This window comes from Vicia villosa, linkage group LG5 (assembly GCF_029867415.1).
Source record: "Vicia villosa cultivar HV-30 ecotype Madison, WI linkage group LG5, Vvil1.0, whole genome shotgun sequence".
In the NCBI taxonomy this organism is placed as follows: domain Eukaryota; kingdom Viridiplantae; phylum Streptophyta; class Magnoliopsida; order Fabales; family Fabaceae; genus Vicia; species Vicia villosa.
Window position 1 is genome coordinate 153,134,175 of NC_081184.1, and position 16,143 is coordinate 153,150,317.

Genomic DNA, 16,143 nt, shown 5'->3' on the forward strand with positions numbered 1-16,143 from the left:
AGTCCAAGAACACTTCCATACCTCAAGAAATGAGAGAAATACACCTTGTCAAAGTTAGGCTATTTTGGAGGGAAAAATGTGAAAGAATTTGAATATTTTTGCAAATAGGGCCTAAGTTATTTTGATTCAATCTTGATCCACAAGTCATCTAAAGCCTCAAACCTAATTCCCACGAAATTTTAATTTTTATTTGATTTTATATAAATTTTTTGATCATTTAAATATGATAATTAACTTATATAAATCATGAAAATCAAATATTCAATTAAAGACTCCATTCCAATCAAATCCAATCACCATTTAAACAAAATATTCAATCAAATTTCGTGCAAAGGCTAATTGGAAAAAAATTGGATTAATTTGGCCAAATTTAGAAGTTTTTAAAGACAAATTCCCAAGCCAATTTTCAAGATTGCAAATTCATGATTCACTAAGATTTTTTCTAAATTTATCAACCCTAATTCATCCATTATAAATAGATAGCAATACCAGATGCAAGGGGGACGAAAATCTGCAGAGAAAGAACCCTAGTGCCATTCAAAAAGTTTCAAGAAGGAGCAACTTCGATTTTGAGGATTGAGAGCAATTCAACCCGTTCTGAGCATTGCTACTCACTCCCTGAGGATTATTGAAGGTGTTTGAACAGTCATACGGCATCAGCAACCCCAGAACTATCTCCATTAAGGCCAGGTTTGTCGTGAATTTTCTTGACTCGTATTGCATAATTCATCGCATATAAACATGATTCGGATGCATATTATGATTTGTTATGATGCATAGAGTGATTCTGGATAATTTATTAGATGAATGCGTGACTGTATTGAGGTATGCCATTGTTAGAGATTAGGTTTCCGTTTTAGGGTTTTTCGCTACAGGTATTTGTTGGCCAAATTAAGGCCATAAAGGGACGCGTGAGGTTCATACGAACTCGATCGCACCCTCGCGAAATATTTCTATGGCTGCTTGCAGGTATTCGAAAGGGGGCGATTTTTGGCTACGGACAAAACCGTCGCTATAGACTGTTGCAGAGTCTAAGACGACGGCCAGAGGTAGGGGATGACTGCGTGTCAGTTCCCCATTGGTTGTCCCTGGGCGCGCGTTTTTGAATTGGAGCGAATGGATCATGTGCATCAAGAAGCACGCGTTATTGTATTCCCTCGTCTGTCTAGCCTTCAGATTGCATTCTCCTTCAATCCAACGCGCCAGAATGTGCCGGTCCACCGTGAACCATCATAGAGGCGCAGCACGCAATCAAAAGTTAAGTTTTTCTTAATTTTTTTTATGTGATATAGTTTTTATTTTATTTATATATATATATATATTATTATTTGTTTTCTTTTTCTTTACTCTATAATAATATAACAAATAAAATAATTTTATAAAACCTTTTTTTCTTTCTTTCATAATTTATTTATTTATTTATTTATTTCGTGTTTTATTATATATTATTTATATTAATTTTTTTTTAATTACATAATTATATATTTAACCATATATTTATTTTAATTACCTATTTTATTTTATATTTATCTATTTTATTTATTTCAATAATTCATAGAAATCATTTCTGCTTTCGATTCAATTACTTTATCCCGATTTTATTAATTAGGTCGCAAGACCAATAATTAATTAAATTATATCATTGTCTTATTTAAAACCGTGCCCTATTCAGGGTTTACGAAGAACATGCCAATACACTGAAAAATATTTTCTTTCTTTTGTGCCTTGCCTTTTCAGGGTTCTCGACATGGTTCACTCCGACAACGCGCCCGATCAAGAACCCAGAGCTAAGTACCTTAAAATTAAAGTCTATTTTTGTTTTCTTTTAAAATCAGGGGTTTGTTTTGCCTTCATCTTTCCTCAGCCTTTTTGCCTTTTCAGGGTTAGTCTCAAGGCATCCTTCGATCACCAACCATATCAGATCAAATGCAAAGCTAAGTATCTATTCTTCTTTATTCATTTATTTAGCCTTTCAACATTTATCCTTTTATTTTAGGGTTAGTTCTTTTGCCTTCGAACCGATGATGCACTCACCCACTTTTCTGTTTGTTCTTTCTTTTCCAATCTTCAGGGTTTGTCAATTGCCAAAGCTACGCGTATCGGTAACCCTAAAACCCTAACTCTAATATTTTCTGTTTCAATTATTGTTTATTATCCCGCTGGTTTCGATTCCCCTCTCCTCCGCTGGTTACAATTTCCCTTCCCCATATTGCTATTGTTTTTTTTGCTTTATATTAAACTGCGTGGTTAGTAATCCTAGGGAGTGCAAGTCTTAATTGAATTAGATAATTAATTACAAATAAATGTTGAATTAACCACGTGATTGTTGCACACACGCACACTTTTGGGGTAACCTCTCTGTTGCCTTGTTGCCTGTTGCCTGTTGCCTTTGTGTTTTTGCAGAATAAGCCATGTCCCTCGAATTCGAAGATACCTCAGCCATGTTGCCTCGAATACTAAAGGTCATACGACCCTAAATGATGCTGCCTTCGATACACAATATGACCTCGACCCTCGGAAGTTGCCCACGAAAAAAGGCTGAGGTATCTTCTGGTTGCCTAACGAAAATGGCTTATTCTGATTCTTGCCTTAGACTACCTGCCCTTCTATGGCATGGGACAGTCTCATGGCAAAGGATGCTTCGACGACCCTTCAACCTCCAAACGAAAGGCTTCCTGCCCTCTTATGGCAAGGATAGACCCTTTCATTCTGAAAGGCTAAAAAGAGACCTATCATCTGAGTTTAAGGTAATTGCCCCTAATTGCCTTGCAATGCTCATCTTTAATATTCTTTCTCACAATTCTTCGAAAACTGGCTACGCTCATTTACGAGCTAAAGTCCACTTTTTTCTTTCATCTACATTTTCTAAACAAACGAGCAAGCAAAGCAATTAAGAGCCCATGGAAAACCATGGATGCAAAGGGTGCCTTACACCTTCCCTTTGCATAAATTACCCCCCGAACTTAGATTTCTTTAAAAAGGTTTTTTTCTGTTTCTTTTTGCCTTTCTGATTTAGTTTGGATAAAATAAAAGTCGGTGGCGACTCTTGCTTACCGCGACATTTCGATTATTAAAAAGTCAGTTCACCGTATTACAGAACTGGCGACTCTGCTGGGGATCAAAATTCGATAAAAGAGGGGTTACCTTAAAAGTTTAGGATTCACTTAAATGTTTTCTATTGTTTGCTTTGTTTGTTTTATCTTTCAGGGGCGTTTTGGGAAAATTGAAGGACGAATCCTATTCCCGGATTCAAGAACACTTAAGATTAGGAGTGGCATAGTCATGGCGACCTCTTTCACATATGTGGGAGATGAGTCAATATGAAGTTCACGCTTGAGTTAGGACTCCATAGCATATGCACACCTTTCTCAAATGAGGGAGGTCTATGTATGTGTCTGTGGGTGCGCCGGAGCTCAAGGACCTTTAGTTACCCTTAACCCATCCTGGCCTTTAGGAACGTAGTGGGGGGACTACCCTTGACAAATGTTAAGGACTAGTCGCTACCCGATGCTACAATTCAGATAGGTTCTTTCTCAAAGTATCATTGCATGGTGCAAATGCATCATGTCCGAGGGTGCTTTAGAAGGGCTTACAATTCTGGATAACTTGTAGAACCTGTTGCTGAAATCTCCTTATCCATAGAAATGCCCTTGGGAAGGACACCTGATCTAAACTCCATGCAAGCCTTAAGCAAAAATTGTGTGATTTGTATGAATTTGTTTTTCTGTGATGCATCATGCATACATGCATTCATGACATGGCTAACTCATCTCAAGGAGAAAAAGGTCTTTTAACCATAATTTGTTTTGTAGGTTATTTAAATAATGGGAATCCTAATCAGAAAACCTTTCTTCCTCAACTTCAAGAAAGTACCTACTGCATTAAGACTCTTATGTGATGATATTACTGGTTCTCTTGTTCTTTCTGAATCTCTCAACAAACTGATGAGTTTAATGCGAACCAAAGTGGATGAAGCTCTCCTCAACTCTATGATGCAATTTTATGATCCTCTTCTCCATTGCTTCACTTATAGAGATTTTCAACTGGTACCTACATTGGAAGAATTCTCTTACATAATGGACATGCCCATACCTGATCAAATCCCTTACACTGGTGAGGAAGGAGGTCCTAAGTTGGAAGACATTGCTGCTGCTCTACACCTACCAAGATCAGAAATTAACAAAGTTTGGATCAACAAAAGAGACTACTCTGGGATACCTGTGGATTTCTTGATCGAGAAAGCTAAGATCTTTGCTAAAGCTTTAAGCATGGATGCCTTGGAAAGTGTTCTAACCCTGTTGATATATGGACAAGTTCTTTTTCACCGCTGCGACAAAGTTGTTGATAGGGCTGCTATCAAAATCTTCCTTAGCAAGAATCCTGTTCCTACTCTACTTGGTGATTTATTGCATTCCATCAACGCTAGAGTAACAAAGAGACGAGGTTGTGTTCTAGGGTGCATCCCTCTCTTACATAGGTGGTTTATTTCTCACTTACCCCGATCCTCAATAAAGAATGAAGAAGGTTTGACTTGGATTCAAAGGATTATGGAGCTTTCATACGACGACATCATTTGGTATCCAAAGAAATTCGAGGGAGTTCAGTTATACGACCGCTGTGGAGAGTTCCCTAATGTGCCTCTTCTTGGCATCCATGGAGGAATTACCTATAACCCTATACTTGCTCGACATCAGTTTGGTTTTGCTTTGAAAGATAAGCCCCGCTCCATATATCTTAGTGCGGAAAATTTTGACTATGGTTCAGATACAACTGAAAAGAAGAATCGCTTCATTAAAGCTTGGTATGAAGTAAAAAAGGTGGGTGCAAGAGAATTGGGAATGAGGATCGATACTCCTTCAGATCTTTACTTTAAATGGATTTATGACCGAGTCGTCGAGTTTGGCATACCACATCCATCTGACACACCCGTTGTTCCGAGGATCACTCCTCCTGAGGTTCACATAGAACTGGAGCCTTATGTACCCGCTCCAAACGAAGACCTTGCTGCCACCATTGCTTATTTAAGACAAGAAAAGGCTGATCTTGAGAAGCGTCTACAAAAGGTTGAAGCAGAAAAAGCAGTATTAGTGGCTAATGCTAAAGAACGAGATAGTATGCTTGACTATTTCTCTCGCAAGTGGAAGATTGAAGACTTTATCTCACCTGACCAAATACAATCATGGGAGTTAGAGATTGATAGGCTCATTCAAGAAAAGAACGAGATGGTTAAAGCTCATAAAGAGGAAATCAGAGGATTGAAGAGAAAGCGCCGACTTGAAGAATGATTCTTTTATTTTATATTTATTATTTAGTATTTCTTTGATGTAACTTCAAAAAATAACAGTAACAAAAAACATATAATACATTGGTTTTTATTTAGAATAATTAACTTATTTTGTTTCTACTTTTCTTTTAAATGTGTTAAAAGGCCTTTAACTCCTTGAGATCATTGCATATGCATAAACATATCATTCATAAACATCACATCACAGGTTTCATAAAAACAAATGCCTCATCTTTCCGCTGTTTATTTCAGTAAGAAAGATGGATCTCGAACAATCTGTCAAAAATCTTCAGGCTCAGAATAACCAGTTCCAAAAAGTAATCTTTCACTTGGCCAAGGGGCAAGAAGAATTGAAGGCACTTCTGATCGAGAAGGAGAAGAATCAATATAAGTATCAAGGTGGTCAAGATAATCAGAGATCCAAGCCTAAGCGGTCATTTACTCCATTACATATGTCGCTGTCTCAAGCTCTGCAACAACTGCTCAATCAGAACTTGATAACTCTATTGCCTCCATATTCACTTCCTACTAATCCCGCTCCTGGGTACAAGTACCATGCAAGATGTGCTTATCATTCAAACAGTCCTGGTCATGATACAGAGGATTGTGGACCGTTGAAGCACATGACCCAAGACCTCATTGATTGCAAGATCATTGACTTCAATTCACCTGAGAAACCTCATATGGCCAATACTGGGTACAATCGGAAAGGTCGCAATGAACCCAACCAATCTGTGGGGACAATTCTAATCTCTACACCAGTTCGACAACAAATACACAAGTCAGATACACCTAAGCGCCAATTCGCAAAGATCAATATGACTCTGGCCGAAGCATTGCAACAATTGCTGAAGAAAGGGCTAATCACTTTGAAGGATCCTCCGAGGAATCCTAGTACCTCCTCTTCTCGTTATAAGCCTAATGCAAGGTGCGCATATCACTCCAATAGCCCTGGGGCATGATACGAATGATTGTTGGCCATTGAAGAACAAGATTCAAGACATGATCGATGCTGGTGAAATTGAATTCTATCATCCCAAGACTCCTGTGGTGATCACTACTCCTATGCCTAATCACAAAAAGATTGATTAATACCTAGGAAGATGAACTTTTTAGATCATTAGATTTACTTTCATTTGCAATTTCTATTCTGTTTGTTTAAACATTCTAATTACGATAGACATTATCTGTTTTAATAATCATCATCAGTGCATTGCATATGTTTGTCTTGATTAAATTATTTCGCTATCACTCTTTTTAAATTATGTCGTTACTCTGCATATGTTTTGTGATACTCAACTCCTGCTAAGCTGTAAGCCTTTTAAGGGAGGATGACGAGAACGATACCGCAACCTCATACAGTATGCTTTCGAACAGACTATGCTGACGATGTACAGGCATTGTTTCAATTCCTAAACAGTGGAGATATAAGGATGTTAATCCCTCGTTAACCCCTTTGAGCCTAAGAAGTAGAAGTTTTCTTTCTTGTACTAATTAAAACCTTTGATTATAACCTGGGGCAGGATAGTTCTCAGTTAATTTGGCTATGCATTCTATTTTAAGAGAATCATTTAGTACACCTTTCAACAAAGGTTTCAATCACAAGCGTTCATCCGCACACATCAAAGAAGTGTTGGAGATATCAATCAAAAGACAATGACGGTTCATCAATCATCAAACAAGGCAGTCAATATATTTCAAAAAAAAATGGAAAAAACATATATACAAAGAAAAGCCTGCTAAGTCAAAAATAAAAAAGAAGACTTAGGCAAATATCAAGGCATCCCGCTGACTGTAAGCTCAAAATAGACAGTTCAGGCAAAAATTAGGGATATCAAAAAAATGAAAAAAGAGAAGTCAATAAATTCTTGAACAACTCAAAGTTGTGACTACCAAAAGGAAGAAGTGACTGCCATCTCAAAAGTTCTCCTTGTTTGCGAACCATCAACATTATCAAAGGCGCAAATCCAAAAGTCTCTTGGAACCTGAATGCATAAGTCGAACCAACTGAGCTTAGGAATGAAGAACATCACGAAGAAGGGGATGGGTATAAATAAACTTTGAGCCTTTATCTTTTGTTTCTTAAAACCGTGAACCAAGCCACGTTACAACCCTTGAAAGTCCTAACTGAAGCATGGTTAGTTCGAAAGCATACTGTCACCAAAAAGGTATCCTGACTCCTTAAGGTTTACTAAAATGCGGAGTGGATATTTCGCTTCTACAAAAAATAGCATGTTTTACAGATATCGCTCTTTCACATCTCCTGTTTTAATGTTTTCAAAAACTCAAGACAAACGTATGCATTGCATCTCATGAATCCATTATTAAACATATTCTGCTACATAATTTCAAATGTTAGCATCAGAAAGAACTTGTACATGGAACAACTAATGACTGAAAGTCATCCCGACAGACAATGTTACTCCAAGAATCCATGTCTCTTACGTATACAAGGGGCATGACACGCTTTGCTCAATCAATCTGGGGCAATCCAGTCAAGATTCCGAGAATCTCTCAAATACCATACAGTCAAAGGCATACATCTCAAGTGGGTTTCAAAATATTTCCCGATCAATCTGGGGAAAGCAAGTCAAGATTCCGAGAATCTCTCAAAGATGCAAAAAAAAAAAAAAAAAACAATCAGGGGCATGCATCCAAGCAAATCCTAATCTATCTCCAATCAACATGGGACTTTGTCCTGGACCAATGATTACTAGGGGCATGTCGCCCATAGTTCATATTTCGTAAAGTCCTCGCGAGGCAAATCTTTCCACAGTTTCTACTAACTGGGGCAAACCTATGCAAGTACAGTTTGACATCTTGATCAACACTCAGTGGTGTGCCCTAAATCAAATGGTAGTTACTATAATACTGGGGGCAACTTTCAAGACACCCACATCTCCCCACAGAGTCGGGTTCACAAAATCACATCCCCTCGGAGCAATCACTAAGAAGACGTCTTCCAACAACAAAGGCATGGCTCCCCAACACGGTTTACATCCCTATTTTCTCTTTATCCCCAATCAGGAAATATCAAGCTACTGATCATCCCAAAGCAGAAATCATAAATCCCCAGCTGAGCATCTTTCAAGACGAAATCAAACATCAAAATCACAGAGACCTGGAGATTTATTCTCTCGACTAAGACAACATAAATCATGTTTGCATACCATAAATCATAAACATAGTCATACATCACATACATACTGAACTCACGCATAACATACAAAGTTTCTCATTCATTACATAAACGCATGCATCATGACATAAGAAAACTAACCTCTACTTTTCAGGATACTACTATCTCTATTTACAAGAGTTAAGTCGACACCTTTGACGGTTCCTTAACAATCTATTCTCAAGTATTAAGTCGACACCTTTGACGGTTCCTTAATACATCAGGAGTTAAGTCGACACCTTTGACGGTTCCTTAACGACACACTTCAGATATAAGTCGACACCTTTGACGGTTCCTTATACAATCTATCTGCATATCTGAGTCGATACCTTTGACGGTGCCTCAATGATATGCTTCAAAGTTAAGTCGACACCTTTGACGGTTCCTTAACGACACACTTCAGATATAAGTCGACACCTTTGACGGTTCCTTATACAATCTATCTACATATCTGAGTCGATACCTTTGACGGTGCCTCAATGATATGCTTCAAAGTTAAGTCGACACCTTTGACGGTTCCTTAACGACACACTTCAGATATAAGTCGACACCTTTGACGGTTCCTTATACAATCTATCCGCACATCTGAGTCGATACCTTTGACGGTGCCTCAATAATATGCTTCGAATTTAAGTCGATACCTTTGACGGTTCCTTAAATAACCCAACACAGATTTAAGTCGATACCTTTGACGATTCCTCAACATTCAAAAAGGGGAAGACAACAAAAGCAGAAATTTTGCAACAATCCATACTCCAACAACTACCAGATGGCATCTACAAGCCCATCTCCGACAAAAGTCCCTACTTCAAATAAGGCAAATTTCTTGGTATTCTTGTGTTCAATCATCTTCCACCTTCAGATACCGACTGGCACACAAACCACTCTACACCTTCAGGTTTAAGATAATTGAACAGGGGCAGCTGTCATACCCCAAAATTTGCCCACAGTATTTCTCTTATTCAAGCTTCAAGTCCATAGGCAAAAGCTCATAAACACACTCTCCTATACAGAAGCTCTGAACTAGGATTTGATTAATTCGATGGAAAATCATTGAATCAATGGCTCAAGGTGGTTCCATAGGGTAGCTAACATCCCGAAGTATCTCCATATAAAGTTTCAAGTCAAACAGAGCAAATTTAGTCCCTCAAATCCTGATTAGGTCAACAGTCGACTCTCAAGGGCAAAAAAGTCATTTCAAGTCAATATATAGTCAAAACTCAAGATATTTGGTCAACAACATCCTCATAACCCTAAAATCATCATTTGATCAAAGGTTGATCATGATGATGCAAGGAAAGATCAGAGAAGTCAAGAGTCAAGAGTTACTATTTTGGGCATGAACTAAAAAGTCAACCAAACTTTGAAAATTCACCAAATATTCATACTTCATCAGAAAAATTCCCACCAAAGCTCATTTTGAAGAGAATTCATTCCTCTATCCAATGGTCCAAGAATCAGAGCCCATAGGTCAATGGTTTAAGAGATATGGCTGCATACATTATAGGTCCTTTTCAAAAGTCAACAAAAAGACATTTTTTTCAAAAGGTCATAAAATGAGAATGGAAAATGATTTTGATATAGGACCAAAGACATTGGTTAGAGGACTCTCTAAGGTTTCCAAAAAGTCCAAGAACACTTCCATACCTCAAGAAATGAGAGAAATACACCTTGTCAAAGTTAGGCTATTTTGGAGGGAAAAATGTGAAAGAATTTGAATATTTTTGCAAATAGGGCCTAAGTTATTTTGATTCAATCTTGATCCACAAGTCATCTAAAGCCTCAAACCTAATTCCCACGAAATTTTAATTTTTATTTGATTTTATATAAATTTTTTGATCATTTAAATATGATAATTAACTTATATAAATCATGAAAATCAAATATTCAATTAAAGACTCCATTCCAATCAAATCCAATCACCATTTAAACAAAATATTCAATCAAATTTCGTGCAAAGGCTAATTGGAAAAAAATTGGATTAATTTGGCCAAATTTAGAAGTTTTTAAAGACAAATTCCCAAGCCAATTTTCAAGATTGCAAATTCATGATTCACTAAGATTTTTTCTAAATTTATCAACCCTAATTCATCCATTATAAATAGATAGCAATACCAGATGCAAGGGGGACGAAAATCTGCAGAGAAAGAACCCTAGTGCCATTCAAAAAGTTTCAAGAAGGAGCAACTTCGATTTTGAGGATTGAGAGCAATTCAACCCGTTCTGAGCATTGCTACTCACTCCCTGAGGATTATTGAAGGTGTTTGAACAGTCATACGGCATCAGCAACCCCAGAACTATCTCCATTAAGGCCAGGTTTGTCGTGAATTTTCTTGACTCGTATTGCATAATTCATCGCATATAAACATGATTCGGATGCATATTATGATTTGTTATGATGCATAGAGTGATTCTGGATAATTTATTAGATGAATGCGTGACTGTATTGAGGTATGCCATTGTTAGAGATTAGGTTTCCGTTTTAGGGTTTTTCGCTACAGGTATTTGTTGGCCAAATTAAGGCCATAAAGGGACGCGTGAGGTTCATACGAACTCGATCGCACCCTCGCGAAATATTTCTATGGCTGCTTGCAGGTATTCGAAAGGGGGCGATTTTTGGCTACGGACAAAACCGTCGCTATAGACTGTTGCAGAGTCTAAGACGACGGCCAGAGGTAGGGGATGACTGCGTGTCAGTTCCCCATTGGTTGTCCCTGGGCGCGCGTTTTTGAATTGGAGCGAATGGATCATGTGCATCAAGAAGCACGCGTTATTGTATTCCCTCGTCTGTCTAGCCTTCAGATTGCATTCTCCTTCAATCCAACGCGCCAGAATGTGCCGGTCCACCGTGAACCATCATAGAGGCGCAGCACGCAATCAAAAGTTAAGTTTTTCTTAATTTTTTTTATGTGATATAGTTTTTATTTTATTTATATATATATATATATATATATATATATATATATATATATTATTATTTGTTTTCTTTTTCTTTACTCTATAATAATATAACAAATAAAATAATTTTATAAAACCTTTTTTTCTTTCTTTCATAATTTATTTATTTATTTATTTATTTCGTGTTTTATTATATATTATTTATATTAATTTTTTTTTAATTACATAATTATATATTTAACCATATATTTATTTTAATTACCTATTTTATTTTATATTTATCTATTTTATTTATTTCAATAATTCATAGAAATCATTTCTGCTTTCGATTCAATTACTTTATCCCGATTTTATTAATTAGGTCGCAAGACCAATAATTAATTAAATTATATCATTGTCTTATTTAAAACCGTGCCCTATTCAGGGTTTACGAAGAACATGCCAATACACTGAAAAATATTTTCTTTCTTTTGTGCCTTGCCTTTTCAGGGTTATCGACATGGTTCACTCCGACAACGCGCCCGATCAAGAACCCAGAGCTAAGTACCTTAAAATTAAAGTCTATTTTTGTTTTCTTTTAAAATCAGGGGTTTGTTTTGCCTTCATCTTTCCTCAGCCTTTTTGCCTTTTCAGGGTTAGTCTCAAGGCATCCTTCGATCACCAACCATATCAGATCAAATGCAAAGCTAAGTATCTATTCTTCTTTATTCATTTATTTAGCCTTTCAACATTTATCCTTTTATTTTAGGGTTAGTTCTTTTGCCTTCGAACCGATGATGCACTCACCCACTTTTCTGTTTGTTCTTTCTTTTCCAATCTTCAGGGTTTGTCAATTGCCAAAGCTACGCGTATCGGTAACCCTAAAACCCTAACTCTAATATTTTCTGTTTCAATTATTGTTTATTATCCCGCTGGTTTCGATTCCCCTCTCCTCCGCTGGTTACAATTTCCCTTCCCCATATTGCTATTGTTTTTTTTGCTTTATATTAAACTGCGTGGTTAGTAATCCTAGGGAGTGCAAGTCTTAATTGAATTAGATAATTAATTACAAATAAATGTTGAATTAACCACGTGATTGTTGCACACACGCACACTTTTGGGGTAACCTCTCTGTTGCCTTGTTGCCTGTTGCCTGTTGCCTTTGTGTTTTTGCAGAATAAGCCATGTCCCTCGAATTCGAAGATACCTCAGCCATGTTGCCTCGAATACTAAAGGTCATACGACCCTAAATGATGCTGCCTTCGATACACAATATGACCTCGACCCTCGGAAGTTGCCCACGAAAAAAGGCTGAGGTATCTTCTGGTTGCCTAACGAAAATGGCTTATTCTGATTCTTGCCTTAGACTACCTGCCCTTCTATGGCATGGGACAGTCTCATGGCAAAGGATGCTTCGACGACCCTTCAACCTCCAAACGAAAGGCTTCCTGCCCTCTTATGGCAAGGATAGACCCTTTCATTCTGAAAGGCTAAAAAGAGACCTATCATCTGAGTTTAAGGTAATTGCCCCTAATTGCCTTGCAATGCTCATCTTTAATATTCTTTCTCACAATTCTTCGAAAACTGGCTACGCTCATTTACGAGCTAAAGTCCACTTTTTTCTTTCATCTACATTTTCTAAACAAACGAGCAAGCAAATCAATTAAGAGCCCATGGAAAACCATGGATGCAAAGGGTGCCTTACACCTTCCCTTTGCATAAATTACCCCCCGAACTTAGATTTCTTTAAAAAGGTTTTTTTCTGTTTCTTTTTGCCTTTCTGATTTAGTTTGGATAAAATAAAAGTCGGTGGCGACTCTTGCTTACCGCGACATTTCGATTATTAAAAAGTCAGTTCACCGTATGACACTACTATATATACTCATCCCTCTCATCATGTCCAACGCAACTCAAGTTACATAAAGTGTACAATAAAATTCTCAATAACATTTTAACACATAGCCTCATGGGTTGTTCTTCATAACCCCGCCAACATCCTTTTCTATAGAAACCCGGAGAGAAACATATTTTTCTTTAGATCTTGAACCTTCATCAAATTCTTGAGCCTCCAAGCTCGAGTAATCACCCTTTTAAAAATGTTGTGAAGTCTCCCCGATACATTTTGAAATTGTTTTGGATTTTTTTTTTAAAGATTATCCAATGGTCCATATTTTTCAAATTTTAAAATTGATCCTTCTATTTAAAAATAAAAAAATTTGACCAAAATTTTTCTGTAATATGCATTTTGAATCACTTTTGATTAGAAGATATAATTTTATCTTACAATTTTTTAAACTTATATAAATAGTCCAACAAAATTTAAGAATGAAGACTTATAGTTGATCCATACAAACTTAAGAATTTAAAAATGAATAAATTTTAATTAACGAATTTAAATTGTTATAGATTTTATTTTAATCGACGGATTGGGGCATAATTGAGTGACTTGAGATGAAGTAGAACAAAATTTTATTATTTGAATTAGTTAAAATTGGACGGAGCATAATGAAATTGATTGATATTGATTTCATTTTATTTTATCATTTACTACCATATTTTTCTCCACAAATTTATGTGTACAATAACTTTTTTTAAGTGTAATGAAGAACTTTCCGAAATTTTAATGAAAATTTTAGATTCATTATATTCCACTCGATTTCACTTCATTCAATTTAAGAGATAAGTTTCTTTCGGTTTAAGACAAGCTTCACCTCCAATTTCTCAATAATTTCCATTTATGTCATATATAAACACAAATCCAAGGAGATGAGAAGATACCACAAGGACTATTTTAAAATGAGCACAAATTGAAACGTAATAAATTGGAGATAATTATGAAGTTTTCAGCACTTGTAAGAAACTAAACGTCGAGACAGACAAAGAATTGCAATATGGATGCTTCCAACAAAACCACTAGCCAAAATCCTTCTCATTCTCTTATTATTTAGGACAATATAAACCATTTTGTCAAAGCCACACAAAAAAACTTCATTCTCTTATTATTTAATTGACCAAAGTTGTCCTCTCTCTCCCCAATCTCATTTATAAAAAATAAAAAAATATTAAATAATCAGAAAATATGGGTGATACACTCATAATGTAAAATAGTTTTGCACTGTCAATCAATCACAACCATGTATCTAATTCCATCAAACTTTTATCTTTAAAATTTTTAAAGACATGGCAAATTGCTTGTTTTTTATTGGATGACAGTGTAAAACTGTTTTACAGTGTCGGTGCATATCCATTAAACCCTTAAATAATTAATGTATTTAGACAATATATATTAGATAAATTATCTTTTCAATTAACCTAAAAGTTTGTCAGTACTATTTTGTCTTGTATCAATTTCATTAACAACAAACTAACCACCAAGCTTACAAGTAACTTAAATATTGGTTTCCATAGCTAATAAGCCAATATGAAAATAATAAGAAATAAGCAGTGTTTCACCTTCCCAATCAATCATTTAATAACACATTCTATTTCAAAGTCAATCAATTGAAAATATTAGTAAGCTATTACTCATCATTATTATAACATCATATAGTACTATAAATTATGTATTAAATAAAATGCATACATATACCATTACCATTATCAGTCATGGTCAGCAACATCATGCTGCCTGCTGTTAACATTTTGTCTTCATTCAACGACACCAATCCCACTTCCAAACCTCACATTTAAATAAAAGATTCCTCAATAAAAAAACAAAAGCAAAATATACAAAAATTCAGGTCATAAACATGAAGAAAGTATATAGAAAAGTTTCACAAATGAAAAAATTAACAATAGTATCTGCTTACTATAATTGCAAAACGTAGTTATTCATTCATTCACCTATTTACATATATTTATATTATAACTTTTTTTTGGCTGGAGGGTATTACAAGTTACAAGATAGATAGATCCATGGTATGTATTAGGTGGCAAAGAAAAAGTAAACAAAAACAAAACTAAAAACTACAATGATTATTTCTTTTTTCTTTTTTTCTTTTTTATCTATTTCTTGATTTAACGACAGAGGTAGCCTCAGAACATCTCAAAAGAAAACTGATAAGAATCATATGTTCTTTGCACCAGAGCACATATCCTTGTTTGTCTATGGTTTGAAGCAAAACCACTTTTTCTGCAAAAATAAATAAATTATATTATCATCAAATTTCACCTTCATAAATCATAACAGACACTATTGTTGTTATTTTAAGGATAAAATGTATTGATGTAACCAATTGAATTAATATGTTACTTTGGCGGATTTATCGTCATCCTTGCGCGAATCAGATCTTCGCTGTGAATTAATTCGGGCTGATCCTCCCCCGCCAGTTTTTTTCTCATCTCTGGCTTTGTTGAATATAACAGTGAATCCTTCAGCTGATGCAGGATCATTTACATCCCATTCTCCGAATTTGGGTAAAGGCTTTCCTTGTTGTTGTTCATACTGCATATTCATATATTCAAAACATTGATTAAATATAAATGATCATCAAGAATCAAGATACCCTTTTGTACATAATAAAGGAAAGATGATTCATTTATGTTAAATTGTGTATAAAATCATTGGTTTGGACAGAGAACTTACCGAAGCCATGGTGTTTGAAGCTTTGTGATGATTGGTGGTTTACCCAAATTTCAGAAGGGGAAAAGGAATATAGACAACAAAGAAGAGACAGAAGAGAAAAATATATATATAGGAAGAAGAAGAGAATGAAATGAATTAAAAAACAGGTTGGAAATGAAAGATTTTATAAGAGGGGTGAGGAATGGGAAACGATGCGGAATGCAAGCTGTTGTTACATTC

The 16,143-nt window shown here is 35.8% G+C and overlaps 1 protein-coding gene across 1 annotated transcript; it reads right to left on the bottom strand.

Moving 5' to 3' along the window:
• Nucleotides 1-15,144: 15,144 nt before the first annotated feature.
• Nucleotides 15,145-16,133, bottom strand: LOC131603284 (protein NOI4-like). The gene is made up of 3 exons (XM_058875587.1): nucleotides 15,925-16,133; nucleotides 15,592-15,783; nucleotides 15,145-15,471 (listed from the first exon to the last, which is right to left on the bottom strand). Exons 1-3 carry the CDS (start codon nucleotides 15,931-15,933, stop codon nucleotides 15,445-15,447), a joined length of 228 nt encoding a protein of 75 aa, XP_058731570.1. The 5' UTR covers nucleotides 15,934-16,133; the 3' UTR covers nucleotides 15,145-15,444.
• Nucleotides 16,134-16,143: the final 10 nt, after the last annotated feature.